The sequence below is a fragment of the Notamacropus eugenii genome, chromosome 2 (assembly GCF_028372415.1).
Source record: "Notamacropus eugenii isolate mMacEug1 chromosome 2, mMacEug1.pri_v2, whole genome shotgun sequence".
Classification (NCBI taxonomy): Eukaryota; Metazoa; Chordata; class Mammalia; order Diprotodontia; family Macropodidae; genus Notamacropus; species Notamacropus eugenii.
The window spans coordinates 189,579,206-189,602,748 of record NC_092873.1 but is presented as its reverse complement, the minus strand read 5'-3'; the positions used below and the strand labels follow the sequence as shown (position 1 = coordinate 189,602,748).

At 36.9% G+C, this 23,543-nt stretch overlaps 1 protein-coding gene across 3 annotated transcripts in view; it reads right to left on the bottom strand.

Moving 5' to 3' along the window:
- Positions 1-23,543, bottom strand: part of FIG4 (FIG4 phosphoinositide 5-phosphatase) — a 150,093-nt gene that overhangs the window by 45,651 nt on the left and 80,899 nt on the right. The window contains exons 20-23 of one of the 3 annotated variants that reach the window (XM_072643037.1): positions 23,105-23,303; positions 16,639-16,721; positions 11,219-11,305; positions 8,966-9,111 (exon numbers count right to left, since the gene is read on the bottom strand). In XM_072643037.1, coding sequence (XP_072499138.1) covers positions 9,060-9,111; positions 11,219-11,305; positions 16,639-16,721; positions 23,105-23,303 — 421 coding nt within the window. In that variant the 3' untranslated portion in view covers positions 8,966-9,059. Of the gene's footprint in view, positions 1-8,965; positions 9,112-11,218; positions 11,306-16,638; positions 16,722-23,104; positions 23,304-23,543 lie in introns of those variants that run through there. The other 2 variants (XM_072643035.1, XM_072643036.1) reach the window with 2 other exon arrangements.

Sequence of the window (23,543 nt, the reverse complement as noted above, 5' to 3'; positions counted from 1 at the left end):
AATTAAAACTTCCAGATCTTTATCATATACTCCCATTTATTTCATTTTTAAGAGCACAGAATTACTCAGCAATGTTTCTGAAAGAGTCAGAGCCAAAAAGCTTAAAAATATCACAGTCTACTCTCATTTATTAGTGAAAACACCTCTTCCCAACAACAACAAAAAGTTCTAGTAAAATATCAAAAGGTATAGAATATAATTAAAGTGTTATTCTTCAAATTTAATCACTGTGACTAAAGGAGAAAACGTAAAGTTAATATCATCATTATCATTTTTTAATCAAACAAGAGAAGTCATTTATTTTGGGGAATTCCCAATGAGGAAATTCCTTCTACCAATGAAGATGGTCTGCTACTTTGCAATTTATAATCTCATTTGCCAGTGTCACTGAAAGGATACGAGAATGGCACAGGGCCATATAACCAGTTTGTGTCAAAATTAGGACCTGAACAAAGTCTTCGCAATGCCAAGGCTATCTCTTTTTTTATCCGCTATGAGACACTGTTTCCCATTATTAAAATATTATACATGAAAAATGATTTTAGTAAACATGCTTCAAACTAGCAATATCTAACGATCTATAAACATTCATATGCAAAATTTTAAATTTCCTCCAGAGCTCAGAAATATGATAAAAATACTTTTTTGCTTCTTTATTTGCCTATGTTTGAAAAATGAAAAGAAACCATCACACAAGCATCAATTTTGTCTTCCTTCAGAAACCTTTTTCTCAAAATTTTAGCTGTTATTTGAATAAAAAAAGGTGTTATCTCATTGGAAAAATATCACTAGAGCAATTAAGAAGCAATTTACTGAATTTATAAACATTCAAAAATGTGGGGGAGTTTTTCTTATAATTCACTTAATTATCCTATCACTAATATTCAGTCCTATTACAAGAATACAAAGCTTTGCCACGTGTCTGTCCATTTGTAAGGGCAAAAAAAAATACAGATGAGTTTTAATAGGGGTTGTACTTTTAAAAGTACTTGTAAAGTCACTCACAGACAGGTATAGCTATCATTAAATCCAAAAACCATCTACAGGTCTACTGTTTTGTTTTGTTTTCAGTTAGAAAAATAAGCTTTGCTCAAAATAATTCTGGTATGAGCTACAAAAAAAAAAAAGCAGGTCAGTGCACATTTTCAAATGGAATATACTTTCAATTGTAGAGCAGAAAACTCAATAAACAATTTATCTGTCAGGAAATATAACTATATTCATGACTACTGATAATTTGGTAAACCAAGCGTACAATTATGACAATAACAGCTGAAATTTATAGGCTGCTTAAAGATTCACAAAACAATTTGGCCTAGTCTTTGATGAAGAGGTAGCACTTCTTTACCATGGTCAGATCCTCTACATGTATGCTTGAATGTATCCCCTCCCACCTTCTCTAGAAGATTGCCTCTTGGTCAACCCTTCTCTCATCTTTAGCTTCTCTGATACCTGTGAAAGTACAGGATTATACCACATCCTCAATTAACTGATCAACCAAGTAAATAAGCTGAGTATTAAGGAATTTTCCTATTACAATATCGTGGGGTTTAGACAAACCCTTATTCAATTTGAAGAAAAAAATACTTTTTACTTTTGGATGAAAGGCAGATGAACTCATGGAAAACATGTGGTGAATACTTGAGATCAAGTCTACCTTTTGAATGATGTATAAAAAGAACCTTTAGTCCACTGAGAGACTCCAGGATTGGGCCCAGTGAAAGGATGATTATGGACACAATCATTTACAGAGAGATACCCACCTACAGCTCCAAAGGCTTGCCGTGCTGAGGCCTCCCTCCTGAAGCAACCATTCCAATACATTCCCAGGACTATAGGCACCCTTTCTGGCCACATCCAACTTCACAGGGCTTGCTTTGTCCCAGCCTGGGAACTCCTCAATACCATTCTTCATTCACCCTCAGCCTTCCTCATACCACACCACCCACACACAGCTGTCTGATTCCTTGAATAGCTCTACCAGAGACCACAATAGCAATTTACCTAAATTCATTCCTCAATGATTAACACCAACATACCCATCCCATTCTAGTGATTCTCAACTGCTGGTTGCAACTGTTTAAACACCATTGTCCATCATCCACTGACAGCTCCCTTATTCCCATTCTCCTCATCCCAATCCCTCCTTCCAAAAGAAATCTCCCACTACAAGTTAATCAACACTTCCACTGTGCTTTCTGTAATATCTGCTTTACAAGTAACAAATTAGCTTTTAATCTTCAATCTTTTTCTTTCCCATTCCTTCTATCGTAATATATTTGACACCTCTGGCTTGGGGCATAAGGCAGCTGGAGCTCCCAAGTGTCAGAACTCTTGCTCAAATTCACCTTTTAGTTGGATGGGTTATTGCTCTTTCTACACTATAACATATTCAAAGATTTGCTTATAAGAAAGAAATTTCTGCATTTAAGATATTTATGAATTTGCCTATTTATTAAAAGAACTTTTCAAATCCCCCTTTATCTTTGTGACCCTGAACAAATAATTTAACATTTCAGTGTCCCCATACAACTTCCTAATATGCTAAGTTGAAAATTAGTTGCTGATTTACATTGATAGAAGGAATTTCCTCAACAGGAAGAATTCAACAGATAAAATCACAAATCTAAACAAAATAAAAAACCCCACAAATTTAAAGTGTTACGTTAGCTGGATGTTTGGTCCAAATAAGATTCCCAAAAGTAAAAAATGAGGGCCAGTGAGAAAAAACAATTTAACTTGGATAGTGTTTTTCTTGGGTAAACATAAAATGTTTATTCACTTTTTAAACATTAAAGACATAAAATTTATGAAATTACAATGAAGAAAAGGAAAAAGAATGGAGAAAGAGAGAAGAGGAAGAAGAAAAACAAAAGAAACAATGGAGATAGGAGAAATACATCAAAAAGAAAAGAAATGTAAAGACAAGGGGAAGGAGGAAGAGAGATACACAGAGAGAAGCTGGTAGTATAAATTTTGAGTTATTAGAACATCACATTCTGTTTATTTGGGTTGTGGGACTGGAATATTATTCCTTATTATCTGCTGCCTTTGACATGTCAGATTACTTATTAACTATGTTTCTAGCTGTTTAACTGCTCTATTACTTATAGTTTTACAGAATTCTCTCTAAGTTTGATAACCAGGGAGAAAAGGTTTGCCTCTGGTTTGCCCAAGTGCTCAGAGCACCCAAACTAGATATAAAACAAACCAAGAAAAAATCTGGTCTCTAAGAAACAGGTTTTGTCTAGTAACAAAATACTGAACATAAGCTAGCTAATTAATATTAGAGATCATGCTAGTGCTCAGGGATCCTAAATGAGCTAGAATTTCCCTATTCAATTTACAAAAAACAAAGAATGGGATTAGTACTTTCTGAAGTACAAACTAATTACTATTTGGAGGGATAGTAACTCAGGTCAAAGATAACTAATTAGTGTGCTAGAATAATAGTTCTCAATAAAAAAAAAACCTGATAGTATAAAAGAATGAATGCATTTATTCATCTGATAGTAACTGGACCAATGTTTTAAGACTGAGTTCAAACAAGCCCTGGTATAAATACTTATCCTTAAACTATGTATTTCATATGAAGAATCACCTTTCTGCAGGTAATTTTTAAAGTGACCCAGACCTATTCCTGGAATTGTTACTCAATAAAAATATTAATTTTATAATAGCATGGTTACTTATATTCCTTTTTCCTAGCAACTACTGAGGATAGATGCTTAAAGACTCCCTAACAAGTCAGGAGAAGTTGTAAGCTGACATTGAGGAGTGAATTGGCACTTCCATGAATAAAACTGAGCACATCAGTCATTTCATGAGCTCATAGCAACACACACACACACACACACACACAAACACACACAAAACCAAAAGCAAATTTATACTACCTTTTGTCCTTCCCAGAATATTGGGTTTGGTCATATACGAATAGGACAGCTCAGAGAGAATCATAAAAGATTGAGAAAGGGAAAGATGATGATAGAATCTTTTGCCTTATGACCTTCAGCTTTTTAGGAGTTGAAAATATGAAAAGAAAAATAGAAGTGGCAGTAGGTTCCTGGGGAGAAAATTGAATTTGTAGAAAATGATCAAACAACACAAAAGAGGGGAAACTGATGGCTTGAGATATCCAGTATAAGAATCAATGACTGGAATGGTTTTCTTTCAGAGGTATTTTGTATGTAAGAAGTTAGTGAGATAAAAGCTTCTGAAGATCAGCTATGACTGAAGGTGTGTGTGTTCATTCTTCGATGTTGAAGATCATGTCATCAGAGAAATAATGACATGACTTGCACTTGACTTTGTTTTGAGTGAGGGAGGGTTGTGCAGGTCACCAGCCTCACTTTTCCTCCAGAGCCATCTGAATTCAGTGACCAGATATTATTCATCAGGATGACTAGAGATGACCCAGGATGAGGCAATTGGAGTTAAGTGACTTGCCCAAGGTCACACAGCTAGTGAAAGTCAAGTGTCTGAGGTAAGATTTGAACTCAGGTCCTCCTGACTCCTGCACTGGTGCTCTATCCACTGCACCACCTAGCTGCCCCATGACTGAAGGTAGACAGTAATGGGAAGAGAGGAAAAAAGTAAATTCTGAGCAGGAGAAATGTTTTTAATGTCATCAGACAGAAATTTGCTCACACAAGGAAAACAGATACAGCAAAACCATAGTGGAGAGAGCTCTTGATTTTACCATTCAAAGCCCCAGGTTTAAACTCTCCAGTAGCCTTGGACAAGACACTTTATCTTTCTAACCTCAGTTTCCTCCCTGGTAAAATGAAGTATTCAGATTAAATAACATAAAGGGCATCACTGAGTTCTAAAGTCTACAGATAAAAGCCTGTGAGAAAAGAAGCATATCAAATACCTAAAGCTCTAAGAATGATCAGGAAGGTTGGGAAGGTAGTAATGAAATAACAAATATAGAAGGTTTTTTTTTGTTCAGCTTTTTCATTCCCTTTGAACTGCTTTCCAATTGTTTAAGCAAGTTTTCACTATAAATCTTCCCTTTTCCTCAGTAGGACAAAATGAAACTCATAGGCAGATATATTTTTATTATACAGCCAAGTTCATTTAATATTTCACCTACAGAAATATGATTTGTTCTGGATTTTACTGACTAATACTATTGGAGAACAATCAAATAACATCTCTATTATATAGCCTAATTAAACAATGCATTTGGGGGTAACTGCTAACTAAAGAGCAAACATAACGGGTACTTGACTAAGAATAAATGTTATACCCTATATTTTTCTCTTTACTTGTTAAAATTTATATTGATAGCATTTTTTCTATCACCTTCATTTCCCTACGTAAGTTTTGCCTTATAACAAAGAATTTCTGCCCCTCCCACCCAAAAAGGAATTCTTCGTACTTATTAAAGATAAAGGGAACAAAATATCTAAAGCAATATTGTAAACTGATATTTGCCCCGCATCTAAAAATTCAGTCTCAGTGAGAGGACATTTTAGGTTACAATGGTCCAGAATACTTGCTGTTACAGTTCCCGGTATAAGGTGGTTTTTCCTTATTCAACTACAGTCAGTGGACTTAGTGAAAGTTCAGCTGCAGTCTGGAATATGTGAATGAGAGGCAAGGGCCTCATTTAACTGGACTGTAGCTATATCTTTTGATACTGCATTGAGCGAGCAGTGTACTTATGACTCACTTTGGACTCCATATCCATTCTCAGTAAGATTTTGTGACCTGCAAAGTGTAACAGATACTTCTGGGAAGTTTCTGCAACACCTATTGACCAGGTCTCTATATCATCCTTTAGACTGTGTTTCAGCGCAACCCCTCCATTAACTTGCTGCCAATCACACTCCTGGCAGCAGCTAGGCCTCTATGTGACTGCAGATGACTTATTATCCAACAAAACTATTCTCAAGCAAACCTACTAAGATTCTAGAGCTACCTAGATTATTTTCCCATTTATGGAACTGGTTTGTTCTATGACCACAGACAAGTTAATCAAAGTATAATCTGAATACTACCTTTTGCCTTATTTATCCCATGAATCTAAAAATGGAGGAAGCTTAACTATTCATCTTGAAAGACTACTACTATATTGATATGGTTATGAAATTCTAAGAAATATGAGCTGTAAATTTAGGTCCTTCATTTTTTAAAAGTGATCAGAATTTGAATATGAAGCAGGTGGAAATTTTAGCCATCCCACTTAGGTCATCTCCCTTGTTTCTGTAGAGTGTATACATGACTTTAATACATTTTAAAATAAATAGCCAACCATTTAAGGTCCCAGTTACACTGCTTCATTTTAAAGCATCCAGAAATGGAGTTGTTGCGATGGCAACATAATACTGATGCCTTAGAGGCTTCTTTGTTACCTATCAGAAGAAACTGTAATAAATACACATGCTAGATTTTTTTACTAATTAGATAGAAAAGGTCAAAAAATTAATGGTTCTTCATAGTTTTTATTTATCCTGGAAAAATAAATGATATAAGTCTTTAAAAAACAATTCAATAGTAGTGGCTGTAATTCCATTTACAAAACGAATTTATGATCTGATTCAAAAGGACCAAAGTTCCACCATTTAATCACCATATCATTTGCTTTATTCCTTGAAAATTGTCCCATTCATTTTTTTAAAAAAAGCTTTTTGAAAATTGAAACAAACTACTTAATAAACTGCCTCAGTTTTTACAAATTTCAGTTTACTCTTGGTTTAACAACATTAATCTTAATTTATTCAATAATATAATCCATATGCCTCCCCACTCAAAAAATAATTCAATGTGATTCATATGCTCCTCCACTCAAACAGAAGAAGAAGAAGAAGTCTCTTTATGCATGGAAATCACAGGCTAAAAATGATAAAATTAGATGGCAGCAAAGAAGAAATGGTCTGTGGACAGGCTAGAAATAAATGCATTAAACAAACATCTAAATGTCAAATATGTGCATAGCACTGTTTCAGGCTTAACAGGAGGGTAATACAAAAAAGTATAAGACACAAGCTTTCCCTTCTATGAACTTATAACTAGATGTGAAGATTTTTTTTACAAAAAGAAAAATATGACAAGATAATTATCACCACCATATTGTGGGAGGTTACTTTTTCAACTGTGGTTTGAAAACATCCCTAAAACCATGATGAAGTAAGTCATATCTTTAAATCTCTTCTGAAGGATTTCAAGGTTTCATAAGGAGAAGACCAGAATTGAACAAAGAAAACTGATCTCCACTATCGACCCAAGAGAAGTCTAAAAAGGCAAAAGGGGAAATGAAAACATAAGGGATTCAATGGAGTTGAATTGTTTACATCCCTACATGGGAAGATCATACTTGTTATTCTTAAATACGATACCACTAATACTACAGCTAGAAGGAATATACATAGACAGAGGGTATGGATATAAAGCAAACATTAGGGAATGACATAAAAAAATAACTAAGAGATGAGATAGAGGAATACACTGGGTGCAGAAGAAAGGGAGAAGCAGAATGGGATAATTTATTTCATATGAAGAAAAGTGAAAAATCTATCACAGTGGAGGGGAAGAAGGGAGGTAGGCAATGGGCATCACTTGAACCTTCCTCTCTTCAGTATTGGCTCAAAGAGGGAATAATATACACAATCAGTTGAATCTGGTTTGGCCTGTCTGCCAAAACAATTTACCACACACAGTGGGTGTGGCCACTGCACATGCTGCAGCTTCTTGAAGCCACAGGTGAGAGTTTGGATGGAACAGGTGGACACCAAAGGTGAAAAGAGCCCTGAAAAAGGCTCAGCAGCCAACACACCAAAGGTACTGGATCTCTTAGAGAAATGGGCTGAACACTTCCATAGTGTTCTCAACAGACCATCATCAATCAATCAATGCTGAGGCCATTGACCGTTTACCTCAGGTTGAAGCCAATCCCTCCTTAGCTAAACTTCCAACTGAAGAAGAGGTTTTTGAGGGCCATTAGGATCCTTTCATATGGCAAAGCATCTGGTCCTGATTCTTTCCCAGCTGAGATTTACAAGGTAGGGGGATCATTGCTCATACAAATGCTGACTGAAATATTCCAGATTATATGGTAAGAGAAGGCTGTCCCCCAGGAGTTCAAGGATGCCTCCAATGTTCATCTCTATAAAGGTAAATCACAGGGGGCAGGGAGGGGGTCTCTCTCTAGTCATTGCTGGCAAGATTCTTTGATAGAGTCAAAGAGGACTTTGATAGAGTCCTCCTTAATAGGTTGATTCTTCAGCTAGGAAGATGGTCACATACCTGAGAACCAGTGTGGCTTCAGAAAGGGCCGAGGAACAGTTGATATGGTGTTTGCTGCCAGACAACTCCTAGAGAAATGCCAGGAGCAAAACAGAGGTCTATACACAACATTTGTAGATCTGACCAAGGCCTTTGACACTGTTAATCATGAGGGCTTATGGAAAATTATGTCCAAATTTGGTTGCCCAGAGAAGTTCATCAGAATGTACATCAATTTCATGATGTCATGTTTGCCTGGGTTCTAGACAGTGGACAATGCTCTTGTGCCTTCTCAGTCACCAATGGAATGAAACAGGGCTGTGTGCTTGCTTCCATATTTTTTAGCATGATGTTTTCAGTCATGTTGTCAAATGCTTTCAATGAGGATGAACACAGCATCAAGGTCAGCTACCTTACTGATGGTGAATTCTTCAATTTGAAAAGGCTACAAGCTAAGACCAAAGTGGAGGGAGTGCTGGTGCATGATTTTCTGTTTGCAGATGATTGTGCACTCAATGCAGCCTCTGAAGCTGATATGCAACAAAGTATGGATCAATTCTCTGCTGCCTGTGCTAATTTTGGCCTAATAATCAACACCAAGAAAACATAGGCACTCCATCAGCCACCACCACATCATCTATACATGGAACCATCAGTTACAACAAATGGAGAAGTTTTGAATGTAGTGGATAAGTTCACTTACCTTGGTAGTGTACTTTCCAGGGATGTACACATTGACAATGAGGTTGATGCATACATTGCCAGAGTTAGCTCAGTGTTTGGGAGGCTCCAAAGAAAAGTTTGGGAGAGAAGAGGTATTAGACTGACTACCAGATTGAAGGTCTACAGAGCCGTTGTGCTGACCTCATTGTTGTATGCCTGTGAAACATGAACAGGAAACTGAAACGCTTCCATTTGAACTATCTTAGGAAGATTTTGAAGATCACCTGGCAGGATAAGGTACCAGACACTGAGGTCCTTGCTCGAACTAAACTGCCAAGCATTCAAACTATGCTTCAGAGAGAACAACTCTGATGGACTAGTCACGTTGTTTGAAAGCAAAATATATGCTTGCCAAAAAGACTATTTTATGAAGAACTTGCATGGGGCAGGCGATCACATGGTGATCAGAAGAGGCGATACAAAGACACTCTCAAGATCTTGTTGAAGAACTTTGGATTTGATTGTGGGACATGAGAGACACTGGCACAGGACCACTCAGCATAGTGTGCCCACATCAGGAAAGGTACTGTGCTCTATGAGCAAAGTAGAAGTGAAACAGCCCAAAGGAAACATAGGATGCGCCAATTCGGAGTAACCACCCCCAATGTTCACACGGAATATCTGTGCCCAATCTGTGGTAAAGAATTCTGAGCTCATATTGGTCTGATCAGCAACAGTCGGATACACTGAAACTTCATTTTATCAAGGTGATATCATTTTGGTCCTCTTTGAGAACGAAAGACAACTAACCAACCATCCGAAAAAGATCTTAAAAAAAGGGAAAAGGACCTACATATGCAAAAATATTTATAGTGGCAAAACATTGGAAATTGAGGGGATGACCATCAACTGAGGAATGGCTGAACAAGCTATATAGTATGTGAATATAATGGAACACTATTGTGCAATAACAAATGATGAAAAGGCAGATTTCAGAAAAACCTCAAAAGACTTACATGAACTGATGCAAAGTGAAATGAGCAGAACCAGGAAAACATTATACACAGTATCAGCAGCACTGTGTGATGAACAACTATGAATGACTCATCTCTTCTCAGCAACACAATGATCCAAGACAAGTACATAGGACTCATGAAGGAAAATGCTATCCATATCCAATTAAAGAACTGATGGATTCTGAATACAGATCAAAGTATACTTTTTCATTTATTCTTTTTTGTGAGTTTTTTCCTTTTGATCTGTTCTTTCAAAACTGTGACTAATATGGAAATATGTTCTACATGATAGCACACATATAACCTGTATCAAACTGCCTACCATTTTAGGGAGAGGGGAGGGGAGGAAGGGAGAGAGGGAGAAAAATTTGGAACTCAAAATCTTGTAAAAATAAATGCTAAAAATTGTCTTGACATGTAATTGGGGCAAAATACGATTAAAACAAAAAAGGGAAAAAATCTCTTCTGGGTCTTTCATTCTATGATTTTCAAGCACTGTTTCCCCTTTCTCCCAAAACAAAATGTTGAGAGCTTAGGAAAAAATATCTAGTATGGGCATATAAGAAGATTTGCCTATGTTGGGTCCTACAAAAATAACATGTTATTCCAATAAGTACAGAAAGAAAAAAAAAGGCTAACAAAAAAAAGCAGCCAACTATATAGTCAGATATATTCTCCTACCCCTAACACTTTACTGGGCTCTTCAAAAGTGCTGTACTTGAGCAGCAGGAGCTTATGGGAATGTTAAAAGTCACAACATCCCTGTTGGATTCATTTAACATTTATTGAGCACCTACTTGGAATGAAAAGGTAAGATCACAGAAATAAAGACACAGGTAATCTTGTGAATCTCTTGTGCAACTCTCGTTTTGCAGATAGGGAAACTGAGGCCCAGAAAAGCAAATTAAGGTGCTCAGGGTTGCACAGGTAATAAGTAGCAGAGCTGAAATCTGATCTAGATCCTTTATTCCAAATCAGTATTTATCTCACTGCTACACCAGGTGCTGAGGGAAATACAAAATTAATAGAAAACAGTCTCCAAGAACTTAAAGACTATCAAGTAGTTGAGGAGTCTATTTTTGGGGCCAAACGAGTCACCTTAATTGCTTCCAATCAATGGGAACCAATTTCCATCAACTTCTACCACCCCTGAAGTACTCACTTGAAACACAGACCAAACTCTGCCTCTCCTTCTCCCTATGACCACATATCGATCCCACTTGTTTTTGTCAAGGCAGTCTTACAGCTATATCTTTAAAAAAAAAAATAGATGTGTATATGAATGTTCAAAATCACACAGTACTTACAATTTTACAACTCCATCTAAGTGCTTAGAACAATGCTGTTGGCTACTCTTGTCGTGCTTGTGTTGATGCTGTCCCAGTTGAACAAATCTACAGATTGCAATGGATAGACACAAGTAAGAGAAGTAACTTGAAGTATCAGCAGATCAACAGAAATGAGGTTTTCTTTAGGATGATGGTAACATAGCTGTTTCAGGAAAGTATACCAAGTGTCCACTATTTCATATAAAATAATCATAAATTGTTCTCCCATTTTAGAGTGGTCTGTGGGGGTTAAGGAGTGAGAATGGGGAGGAATGAGAGAGATAAGGAAAGAGATTATTTTAAAAATGTAAGCCTTATCCACAGAGTACAGCTAAGGCAGAAAAAAAATGGAGTAAGGCTTCCTTCACTATGTAGCATGATTTGTGCTTTTCCACATGAAATGTAGGTCTCATTGTACCATTCTATGATTACGGGTCTTAGAGATGAAGGGAACTGAGAAATAATTTAATCTAACCATTTTGTTTAAGTGACTTGTCCAAGGTCAAGATAATAAAGAACAGAGGCAGAATTCAAACTTGGGCCCTCTGAATTCAAATCCAGTTTCCTTTCACTATATTGTATTCAAATGCCTTAAAAAGCAGAAAAGATGAAGCAAAAACTTGATTGATTTGTTGTTTTGAACTTGAGTCATTACAAATATTTTAAATTTCATTCTTTAATTACTGTTTGTTTTGGGTTTTTTCCACCAGTTCTCCCAACTCCATACACATAACAGGCCAGGTAATAATAATATGAAATATTCATATAACATTTTAAAAGCATTATAATAATTATCATTTTTATTTCAAAAAAATATACTGAGGAATATATGTCTATTTAAAAAGTCAAGGAAGGCACTGATTTGCCTCTTTCACAGAGTGAATAAGTGACAGAACTCAGCTTTTTGTTCTTTGCACTAAATCATCCTGGTCTTTCTCATTTATATTTATAAAATTTTAAACAAGACGACTGTTCAGAACTTTTAGCTCCCCTAAAGAAAGTTGCCACCTCTTTGAATTGAAATGGTCCTCCATGAAGTGAGTTGGAGGGTAAAAGAGGCAATGCTGTCACCATTCCTAAGCTATATGAATCTTAGCTGTGCATACTCTTCTCAACTTTTGCAGTACCTGAGGCAGCCAAGTTGATAACTTCACTATAGCAAGCCAGTGCCAAGGATGCTGGGGGTTGCCCCAATACCTCTACACCCTGGCTCACTCTGAAGGATCTGTGTTTCCAGACCCTTCATTAACAGAGGCATCATTATATTTACACCTTAGTATAAAGTCCAGAGTTGTGTACTGGAAATGTAAGCACTTTACACTTTTCTACTATTGGGGTATACATTTCTTTTTCTTTTTTTTTTTTAATTTTTTTAAATTTATTTATTTATTTAACTTTTAACATTCATTTTAACAAAATTTTGGGTTCCAAATTTTCTCCCCTTTTGTCCCCTACCCCCACCCCAAAACACCAAGCATTCTAATTACCCTTATCACCAATCTGCTCTCTCTTCTATCATCCTTCTCTGCCCTTGTCTCCATCTTCTCTTTTGTCCTGTAGGTCCAAATAACTTTCTATACCCCTTTACCTGGATTTCTTATTTCCTAGTGGCAAGAACGTTACTCGACAGTTGTTCCTAAAACTTTGAGTTCCAACTTCTTTTCCTCCCTCCCTCCCCACCCATTCCCTTTGGAAGGCAAGCAATTCAATATAGGCCAAATCTGTGTAGTTTTGCAAATGACTTCCATAATAGTTGTGTTGTATAAGACTAACTATATTTCCCTCCATCCTATCCTGTCCCCCATTACTTCTCTTCTCTCTTTTGATCCTGTCCCTCCCCATGAGTGTCAACCTCAAATTGCTCCCTCCTCCCCATGCCCTCCCTTCCATCCTCCCCTGAACCCTGCTTATCCCCTTATCCCCCACTTTCCTGTATTGTAAGATAGGTTTTCATACCAAAATGAGTGTGCATTTTATTCCTTCCTTTAGTCGAATGTGATGAGAGTAAGCTTCATGTTTTTCTCTCACCTCCCCTCTTTATCCCTCCACTAATAAGTCTTTTGCTTGTCTCTTTTATGAGAGATAATTTGCCCCATTCCATTTCTCTCTTTCTCCTCCCAATATATTTCTCTCTCACTGCTTGATTTCATTTTTTTAAGATATGATCCCATCCTCTTCAATTCACTCTGTGCACTCTGTCTCTATGCGTGTGTGCGTGTGCGTGTGCATGTGTATGTGTGTAATCTCACCCAGTACCCAGATACTGAATAGTTTCAAGAGTTACAAATATTGTCTTTCCATGTAGGAATGTAAACAGTTCAACTTCAGTAAGTCCCTTATGACTTCTCTTTGCTGTTTACCTTTTCATGCTTCTCTTCATTCTTGTGTTTGAAAGTCAAATTTTCTTTTCAGCTCTGGTCTTTTCATCAAGAATGCTTGAAAGTCCTCTATTTCATTGAAAGACCAATTTTTCCCCTGAAGTATTATACTCAGTTTTGCTGGGTAGGTGATTCTTGGTTTTAGTCCTAGTTCCTTTGACTTCTGGAATATCCTATTCCACGCCCTTTGATCCCTTAATGTAGAAGCTGCTAGATCTTGTGTTATCCTGATTGTATTTCCACAATACTTGAATTGTTTCTTTCTAGCTGCTTGCAATATTTTCTCCTTGACCTGGGAACTCTGGAATTTGGCCACAATGTTCCTAGAAGTTTCTCTTTTTGGATCTCTTTCAGGAGGTGATCGTTGGATTCCTTGAATACTTATTCTGCCCTCTGATTCTAGAATCTCAGGGCAGTTTTCCTTGATAATTTCATGAAAGATGATGTCTAGGCTCTTTTTTTGATCATGGCTTTCAGGTAGGCCCATAATTTTTAAATTGTCTCTCCTGGATCTATTTTCCAGGTCAGTTGTTTTTCCAATGAGATATTTCACATTATCTTGCATTTTCTCATTCTTTTGGTTTTGTGATTTCTTGGTTTCTCACAAAGTCATTAGCCTCCATCTCTTCCATTCTAATTTTGAAAGAACTATTTTCTTCAGCATTCTTAAGCATTCTTCTCCTCACTGGCTTTTTTGACCCTCTTTTCCCAATTGAGTTAGCCTATTTTTCAAGGTGTTATTTTCTTCAGCATTTTTTTGGGTCTCCTTTAGCAGGGTGTTTATTTGTTTTTCATGCTTTGCTTGCATGTCTTTCATTGCTCTTCCCAGTTTTTCCTCCACCTCTCTAACTTGATTTTCAAAATTCTTTTTGAGCTCTTCCATGGCCTGAGCCCAATGAGTGGGCTGGGATACAGAAGCCTTGACTTCTGTGTCTTTCCCTGATGGTAAGCATTGTTCTTCCTCATCAGAAAGGAAGGGAGGAAATACCTGTTCACCAAGAAAGTACCCTTCTATAGTCTTATTTTTTTTTCCCTTTTCTGGGCATTTTCCCAGCCAGTGACTTGACTTCTGAGTTTTCTTTCCACACCCACCTCGCCTCCAGATCCACCCAGCCAGCGCTTGGGGGCTAAGATTCAAATGCTGCTTCCCAGCCTCAGGGCTTTGGGTAGGGGTGGGGCTGCTATTCAGTGTGAGATTCAGTTTAGGTGCTCAGGTGGGGGCAGGGCTGCCTCACGGGCTCAGTTCCCTCAGGGGGTTTATGCAGAGACCTTCAACAATGGATCCGGGCTCCTGCCTGCTTGGGGAGCCCAGGTCTGCTGCCGCCTCTGCTGCTGCCTCCCGAGGGGGCCTGAGTTATGGGGACACCCCACTCCCCTCTCGGCTCTCTCACCAACCCTTGTCACCTGTGGGTGGAGGGACCCACGCAGTCACTGGAGATTCCGTCCCTGAAGCCTGCTCAGATATGCTCCTCCGAGCTCCTCTCAGCGCCGCACGGCCAAGGAGGGCTGGGCTCTGCTCCGAGTCCACAGCGCGATGGACCTTTTGTGAGAGGTTTTCAGGTCTCTCTGGAACAGAAATCTCATCTGCTCCGTTGTTCTGTGGCTTCTGCTGGTCCAGAATTTGTTTGGAGTTCTTTTTTACAGATATTTTATGGGCTGTGGGTTCAGAGCTAGCATATGTGTGTCTTTCTACTCCGCCATCTTGGCTCCACCCCCCAGGCTATACATTTCTGTGTAAGAGAGTGTTTTGATTCAGAGACCTAAGCAAATGTTTCTTGGTTGGTATCATATTTCACAAAGCAGAGGTTTTTTTATATACTTTTTCCAGTGTCTTTAACTTGAACCCAATATTTCCATCTAACAGAGGGCTGACCATTAATATCCTGATTATTGTTGTTAGGTTGAAGACCCTTCTAGCTCTAAACCCAACAGTATGTCCTTTATTAAGAAAACTATATCAGATTCAAAGTTATGAATGAAATGAGTAGAACAAGAATATGAAATGAGTAGCACCAAGACAAGAATTTATATAGTACTAACAACATTGTAAAGACAGACAACTTTTAAAGACTTAAGAACTCTGATCAACACAATGACCAACCATGATTCTAGATGGAGAGGGGATAGACTCTTAAAACTTTTTTTTTTTGGACATGGCCAAGGTGAAAATTTAACTAGATTATACATGTAAAAAAATATTTTTAAATGAAAAAAAACTTTCAATTGTTAAACAAAAAAATTAAAGCTATAGGAATATTGATTTGTTTTTTTTCCAGTTTCTGCTTAAGTTATCTTTCCTTCTGTTTGTAGCACACAAGCTAATTGTTTCTGATTTCTGGAATGCACTTTCTCTACATTATTGCTTATTAATATATTTCATTTCTTTCATGATTCAAGAGTTACCTCCTCCATGGAGACTTCAATTTACTTTTGAACCCCCTGGTTCCACATTTCATAACACTTTATGACTATTCTTTCTAACGCATTTTGGGGAAATAGATCTGTGATCCGGGAAAGGAGCATAAAGCAGTGAAAAGGGCACTGGACTTGGAGGCAAGAAAACTTGGGCTCATATGCCACCTAAGAAACTTACTAGTTCTGTGACCTTGAATAAATCAAATAACTACTCTGGGCCTCAGTTTCCTAAGAAGGGTTGAATTCCATGGTCTCTAAGGGTTCTTTCAGCTCTAAATCAGTAATCCTATGAACTATGATTTCATTAGCAAGGAAATGCCTTTAATGAAGATCAACACCCACTGGGTGACCTAGGGAGGTTCACTGGTTTGGTTAAATAATGTGCTGAGGGTCATACAGCCAATATGTGTTCAAGGTGGGACTGGAGCCCAGGTCTCCCTGCCTCAGACGCTCTCAAGTCTGCCTTATAGAAACATGATTTGTGTTTACAGTTCACCCATACAGACCTCTGATTTTAAGCTTCTAGATGGCAGAGATTATCACTCTCATAACTCTAGCACCTAACACAGTATCTAACACAGTTGTAGAACTGATGAATTATCTTACCTTGTATAAACAGAGAGATCTTCTTCTGAAGGGACATCTGAGAGATTAATCCCATAAACATCTTTCATAGGCTGCACTAAATTCTGGGGTTATGGAGAAGAAAAAAAAGATGATATCAATGAGTCTTTTTAGAATTTCACCACTCTAATAAGTTCCAGAAGTAAAGTTTAGACTTACATATGAATTCATGGGAGAAATTGAAAATTTTCATAAAAGCATGAGTGTATTACTACTTTTATTGTTCATACAACTTATCAACTGAAGAAAAAATGATTTTTACCAAGAGGATAAAAAGGCGCTCATTAAGATAAATTATTTCTACTAGCTGACATGGGAAAAGGCCTGTGGATCAATTCTTATCATTTCTTTTGGCCAAATTCTCCACTGGAGTTCTGCTCCTGTACCTCACTGAAATGTATAAATGGCTTATATCTTTAAAGGCTGCTTAAACACATCATAAGCTCTGCCAGGTCCTGCTTCAAGTACAGGCTTCAAGCATAGTCCTAATAAGAGGCTATTTGTGGAAGCACCAGCCCAACTATATTCAGACAGGCTCATCACCAGAAGGCTGGATCCCCAGGGGACTGAATTTTTATGACCACAGATAGTATCTACTAAGGACTGAGAATGGCTGTGATCTGTTGGTGGAGAGAATACCTACTACATTGATGAAATCACATCTATGTTGAAGTATTAAAGTAAACTAGTATTAGAAATTTAATGGTGAATTCTTCAATTACAAAAAATGGTTAAAAAGTCTCTTAGAGCTCATTAATTAATACTTTTTGGAACTCATGCTACAAAAATGAAAAGTTGTCTTAATTTAGCAAGTAACAAAGGGGCAGAGCCAAGATGACAGAGTAGAAAGATGCACCTACTCTAGCTCTTCCCTCACAGTCCATAAAATATCTATAAAAAATGACTCTAAAGAAACTCTAGAGCAACAGAAGCCACAAAACAACAGACTGAAAGAGATTTCCTGCCTAAGGCAGCCTAGAAGGCCAACAGGAAAGGTCTATTACATGAGGTGCGGAACGGAGCCCATGGAACTCAGGACAGCCTTGGCTGCATGGCACCAGCAGGAACAGAACTGGAGCAGGCTTCAGGGGCAGAATTTCCAGCAGCAGTTGCGGTTCCCAGATCCCTCAACCCACAAACGCCAAAGACAGCTTCAAAGGTCAATAAAAAACCTTTTTTACCTGGGTGAGAAGGGAGCAAGGTCCTCCTCTAGCCCCAGCCCCACGTGGTGGCAGCAGCAGCAGCATCCATTTTTGAAGCCCTCCTCCTAAAGACCCTGGGGGAATTGAGCCACTGATCTGTGTCTCAGCCCTGAGTGGCAGTCCTGGGGTGAGGAAGAGTGCAGGCGTGGTAGAGCTGGTGAAGGCTCTGGAAAGGGAATTCTACTTGCAAATCCTGGGCAGAATAGCTTTTGCCAAGAGAGGGGTAAACTCCTTTCCCTTAATTGTGCCACCTTAGAGGAACTGAGAACTTACAGGTCCCTAGAGTATATCCTCCTCTTGACAAAGGACTCTAAAGTTAAGTAACTGGCTGGGAAAATACAAAAAAAAAAGGAGAAAAAAAATAAGGTACAGAAGGTTACTTTCTTGGTGAACAGGTATTTTCTTCCATCCTTTTGGATGAGGAAGAATAATGCATACCATCAGAGGAAGACCTAAAAGTCAAGGTTTCTGCATCCAAAACCTCCAAAATAAATATGCAATGGTCTCAAGCCATGGAAGAGCTCAAAAAGGACTGTGAAAGTCAAGTAAGAGAGGTGGAGGAAAAACTGGGAAGGGAAATAAGGGCAAGGCAAGAAAATCATGAAAAGTGAGTCAACAGCTTGCTAAAGGAGACCCAAAAAAATGCTGATGAAAATAACATCTTTAAAAGTAGACTAACTCTACTGGAAAAAGAGGCCCAAAAAGCCAACGGAGAGAAGAATGCTTTAAAAAGCAGAATTAGTCAAATGGAAAAGGAGGTTCAAAAGCTAACTGAAGAAAATAGTTCTTTAAAACTAGAATGGAGCAGATGGAAGCTAATGACTCTATGAGAAACCAAGAAATTACAAAACAAAATCAAAAGAATGAAAAAATAGAAGACAATACAAATGACATTTGTTCTACATCTTTTCTCTTGTGCAACAAAAATCTTGGTATTATAATCTTACAATTTTAATACCATAATACTTATTTGCAAAAAATATAAAAATTCAAACACTCCAGATTTACCCACCAAGCTTTTTGTTTATTTTAAAATGAGAACCACATAATTTGCCTATAAATAGCACTACGCCACAGTAGAAAGAGAACTAGTCTTTCAGTCAGAGGTTGCAGGTTTGAGTTCCAGTTTTGACCTTTAACAGCCACATGGTCATGGGCAAGTAATATCAATTTACTCAGCCTCAATTTCCCGTTCTGAAAATGTGAATAATAAAATACTTGTACAGCCTACCCCATAGAGTTGTGATTAAAATATCTGTAAACATTAAAGTGCTATGACAATGTACTCTATTATAGGTAATAATACCAGCAAACTCCTAGGAATATTGTGGCCAAATTTCAGAGTTCCTAGGTCAAGGAGAAAATATTGCAAGCAGCTAGAAAGAAACAATTCGAGTATTGTGAAAATATAATCAGGATAACACGGGATCTGGCAGCTTCTACATTAAGGGATCAAAGTGCTTGGAATAGGATATTCCAGAAGTCAAAGGAACTGGGATTAAAACCAAGAATCACCTACCCACCAAAATATATGAGTATATATATATGTGTGTATATATATATATATATATATATATATATATATATATATATATATATATATATATATATATATATATATATATATGTGAGTATAATATTTCAGGGGAAAAAATGGTCATTCAATGATATAGAGGATTTTCAAGCATTCTTGATGAAAAGAGTAGAACTGAAGAGAAAATTTCACTTTCAAACACAAGAATCAAGAGAAGCATGAAAAAATAAACAGGAAAGAGAAATCATAAAGGACTTTCTAAAGCTGAACTGTTTACATTCCTACATGCAAAGAGAATATTTGTAACTCTTGAGACTTTTCTCAGAATTGGGATAGGTGGAGAGATTACACTTACACACACACACACACACACACACACACATAGACAGATAGCACAGGTTGAGTTGAATTAGAAGGGATGATATCGATAAAAAAATAAAATTAAGGGGTGAGAGAGGAATATATTGGGAAGAAAAAAGGGAGAAATGGAATGGGGCAAATTATCACTCATAAAAGAGATAAGAAAAACCTTTTTCAATGGAGGAGAAAAGGGAGGAGATGAGAAGGGAAAAGTGAAGCTTACTCTCTTTATATATGGCTTAAGGAGGGAATAACATGCTCACTCAATTTGGTATGAAAACCTAGCTTACACTACAGGAAAGTAGGGGAGAAGAGGACAAGTCGGGTAAAGGGAATAATAGAAGGGAGGGCAAATGGGAGAAGGGAGTAATTAGAAGTAAACAGTTTTGGGAAACGACAAGATCAAATTAGAGAATAGAATAAATGGGGGACAAGGCAGGATAGAGGGCAATATAGTAAGTCTTACACAACATGACTATTACAGAAGTCTTTTGTAAAACGACGCATATATAGCCTGTATTGAATTGCTTGCCTTCTCAATGGAGATAGGTGGGGAGGGAGGAAGGAGGAGAAGTTGGAATTCAAAGTATTAGAAACAAAGGCTGAGAACTGTTATTTCATATAACTGGGAAATAAGAAATACAAGTAATGGGATATAGAAATCTATCTTGCCCTACAAAAAAAGAGAGAAGATGGGGATAAGGGAAGGGTGGGGTGAGATAGAAGGGAGGTGCATTGAAGGATAGGGTAATCAGAATGCAACATGTTATGGGGTGGAGGGAGGGGAAAGAAGAGGAGAAAAATTGGAACTCAAAATTCTGTGAAAATGAATATCGAAAATCTAAAAATAAATAAATGAAACTATATAAAAAAAGAAAATTAGAATCGGGCAAAGTGAAGCCAGTGAAATTATATGAGATCAAGAGATAATTAAACAAAATATGAATAATGAAAAAATAGAAGAGAAAGTGAAACATCTTATAAGAAAAACATCAGATTTTGAGAATACATCAAGAAAACATAAAAATAATTGGACTAACTGAAAGTTATGATCAGAAAAAAATTGTCCTGAAGTATTAAAACAAGGGGGGAAAATAGAAACAGAAAAAAAATTCATCTATCACCATTTAAAAGAAATGCTATGAGGAGAACTCATAGGAATATCTTAGTCAAATTCTGAAGCCCCCAGCTCAAGGATAAAATACTAAAAACATCAACATTTAAAAAATTCAAATATGATGGTGCCACAATTAGAATCACACAAGACCTAGCAGCTAAGACATTAAAGAACCACAGGTCTTGGAACACATTATATTGAAAAGCAAAAGAACTGGGTCTCTGGCTGAAAATATCATACCCTGAAAAGTTAAGTCTAATTATCAATGAAAAAAAAATGGACATTTGAGAAACTCTGAGTCTTACAAGACTTTGTTAAAAAAAAAAAAATCCTGAACTTAATAGAAGATTTGACATACAAGAACCAAGAGAAATATAAGGTACATATCAAAGACTGATTATAAAGGATTCATGAGGACAGACTGTTTACTTTTTATATATGTAAAATGTATGTCAAGATTCTTATTAACAATTGAATAGATCTTAAGAAAGACTAGGGTAAATCTGAGTATGATATGAATCAAAAAAGTAAAACCATTTAGGAACAGCTAAAAAGAGTAATTATTTTATACAAATGAGGTGCAAGAGGAAGAACTGATACATAAGATTTAGATGGGGAAGGAGGGTTGGTAGTTGTGGTAACCTACTTTCATGGGGAATGGGTTTAAGAGGGAACAATATATATAATTAGAAGAGTATAAAATTTTTCAAAAATCAGAAGAAATAAAATGGTAAGGGGCACAGGGATTGGGGAGAGGACAAGAGAGGGATCTTTAGAGGGCAGAATGAGGTAATAGGTAAAAGAGGAGTATAAAAGGGTGTTTAGATTTATGGGAATGGGTAGATACAAAAGGGATCCTTGGCGGGGTGGGGCAGGCAAGTAATAAAAGAGCAAGATTGTGGGTAGAAATAAAGTAGAGGAGGCAGGAGGGATAGGAAACAAAAGATAGGCACAAACATAAAAACAAACATCAGGAGTAGGATAAATTTGGGAAAGTATATGCCTATATATGTGTGTATATATGTATATGTGTATGTATATATTTATAACTACAGAGAAGCATATCCAAACTTTATTGTAGCTTTCTGGGGAGGTAGGAAAAAAAGAACAAAGCAAAAATGCACAGCAGAGAACAAAAGAAAACTCACAAGGAAGTCAAGATGGACAGTTCCCATCACAACATATATTATTTATCATACAGGCTTTCTTGAAATGAAAATTTATTATTACACATTGTGAATCCTCTTTTCCTCTTTTATGCTCTGCTATGCACATGACATGCTTTTTTTCTTTCTTACTTTGTATTTAAGTTCCAATATTTAAATTTTTAAAAAATGGAGCAAAGGAAAAAAGGTGATTTTTCTTACTACCACGCCTGAACCAACAGCTAAAAGGAACAGTTGTACTCTATCCCTAACACATATACAAAGTTTAAAGTGATTTCAATCTATTCTGTTGCAAAGAAAACATAAGGTACATAATATTCTCATTTAATAAGAGCCTAAAGTAGACAACTATATGCAGATGAGGTACAGTGAAAATTTTAAAAAGCAATTACCATAATTTCATATTTAACACTATTTCCGTCAATGATTCTGATCATTTTCTATTAACTTTCCCTAAGTTTTAAATAGCACTTCAAACATACATAGTATGACCATAAAGAAATGTGCCTGATTTTTTTTAAACAAACAAGCCTATTCCCAAAGGAATAAAATTTGCTACCTTTCTTAAGTTGTTTTTAAAGAATCCAATAGAATATAATCTCCTTGAGAACAACTACTGTTTTGTTGGGTTTTTTTTTTTCTTTTTAAGCTCCAGTGTCTAGTCCAGTGCCTGACACAAAGTAAGAGTTTAATATACATTGGCTGAATTGGAGATTTTTTTACACATTGGGAAAAAGGATAGAATCACTGGAAAAAGTATAACTTCTCAAGGTGACTACTTCAAAGGTAACAACACTCACCTGGAAGTGTAAGTCTAGATATTTTTAAAAACTAGTTATATCATCTTATGAAAAAAAAGGAACAATCTATTTCAAAATGCCACCTACTTTCAATCATCTCTATATTAACATTTAAACTACAAAATGTCTCATAAATTGCCAATTAAAGGGGTTTGAGTCACTCAGTTCAAAGTTTTCTTGCTCTTAGTGGTACGCCAAAAGAGACTTTTTATTGCCATCCTCCTCCACATTGTCAGCCACAGATTAAATGCACTGCTGTCCTTTCTTACCTCTGTTACTTTGGTGCTGCTGTCTCCTGTGTCTGTCGTCTTGACGGGTGTGGAACGCTGAGAAACAGAGCCCTCATCTTCTCTGTCTGTTCCAGAATCATCCTCAGAACTACTTGAAACAGCTTCCTCATTTGGAGGTGGAGGAGCACTGGCTGCTGTTTTTCTTTGTAGTACAGTTTCTTCCCTATTGCTTTTATTTCTTTTTTTTTTTTAATAGGGAAATAGGAGAGAGAGAAAAAAAATCAGTTCTAATGAATATGATTGTATACCGCACCTTCTAACTAGGGAAACGGAGAGAGAAGAATGAGGTTGATTAACTTTCCCTAAGTTTTAAATAGCCCTTCGAACATACATAGTCAGCAGCTTAGAGGGGCATTAAAATGAAAAATGCTGTATTTTACTATTCATACTTGCATTCTTTTTTTAATTAATTAATTTG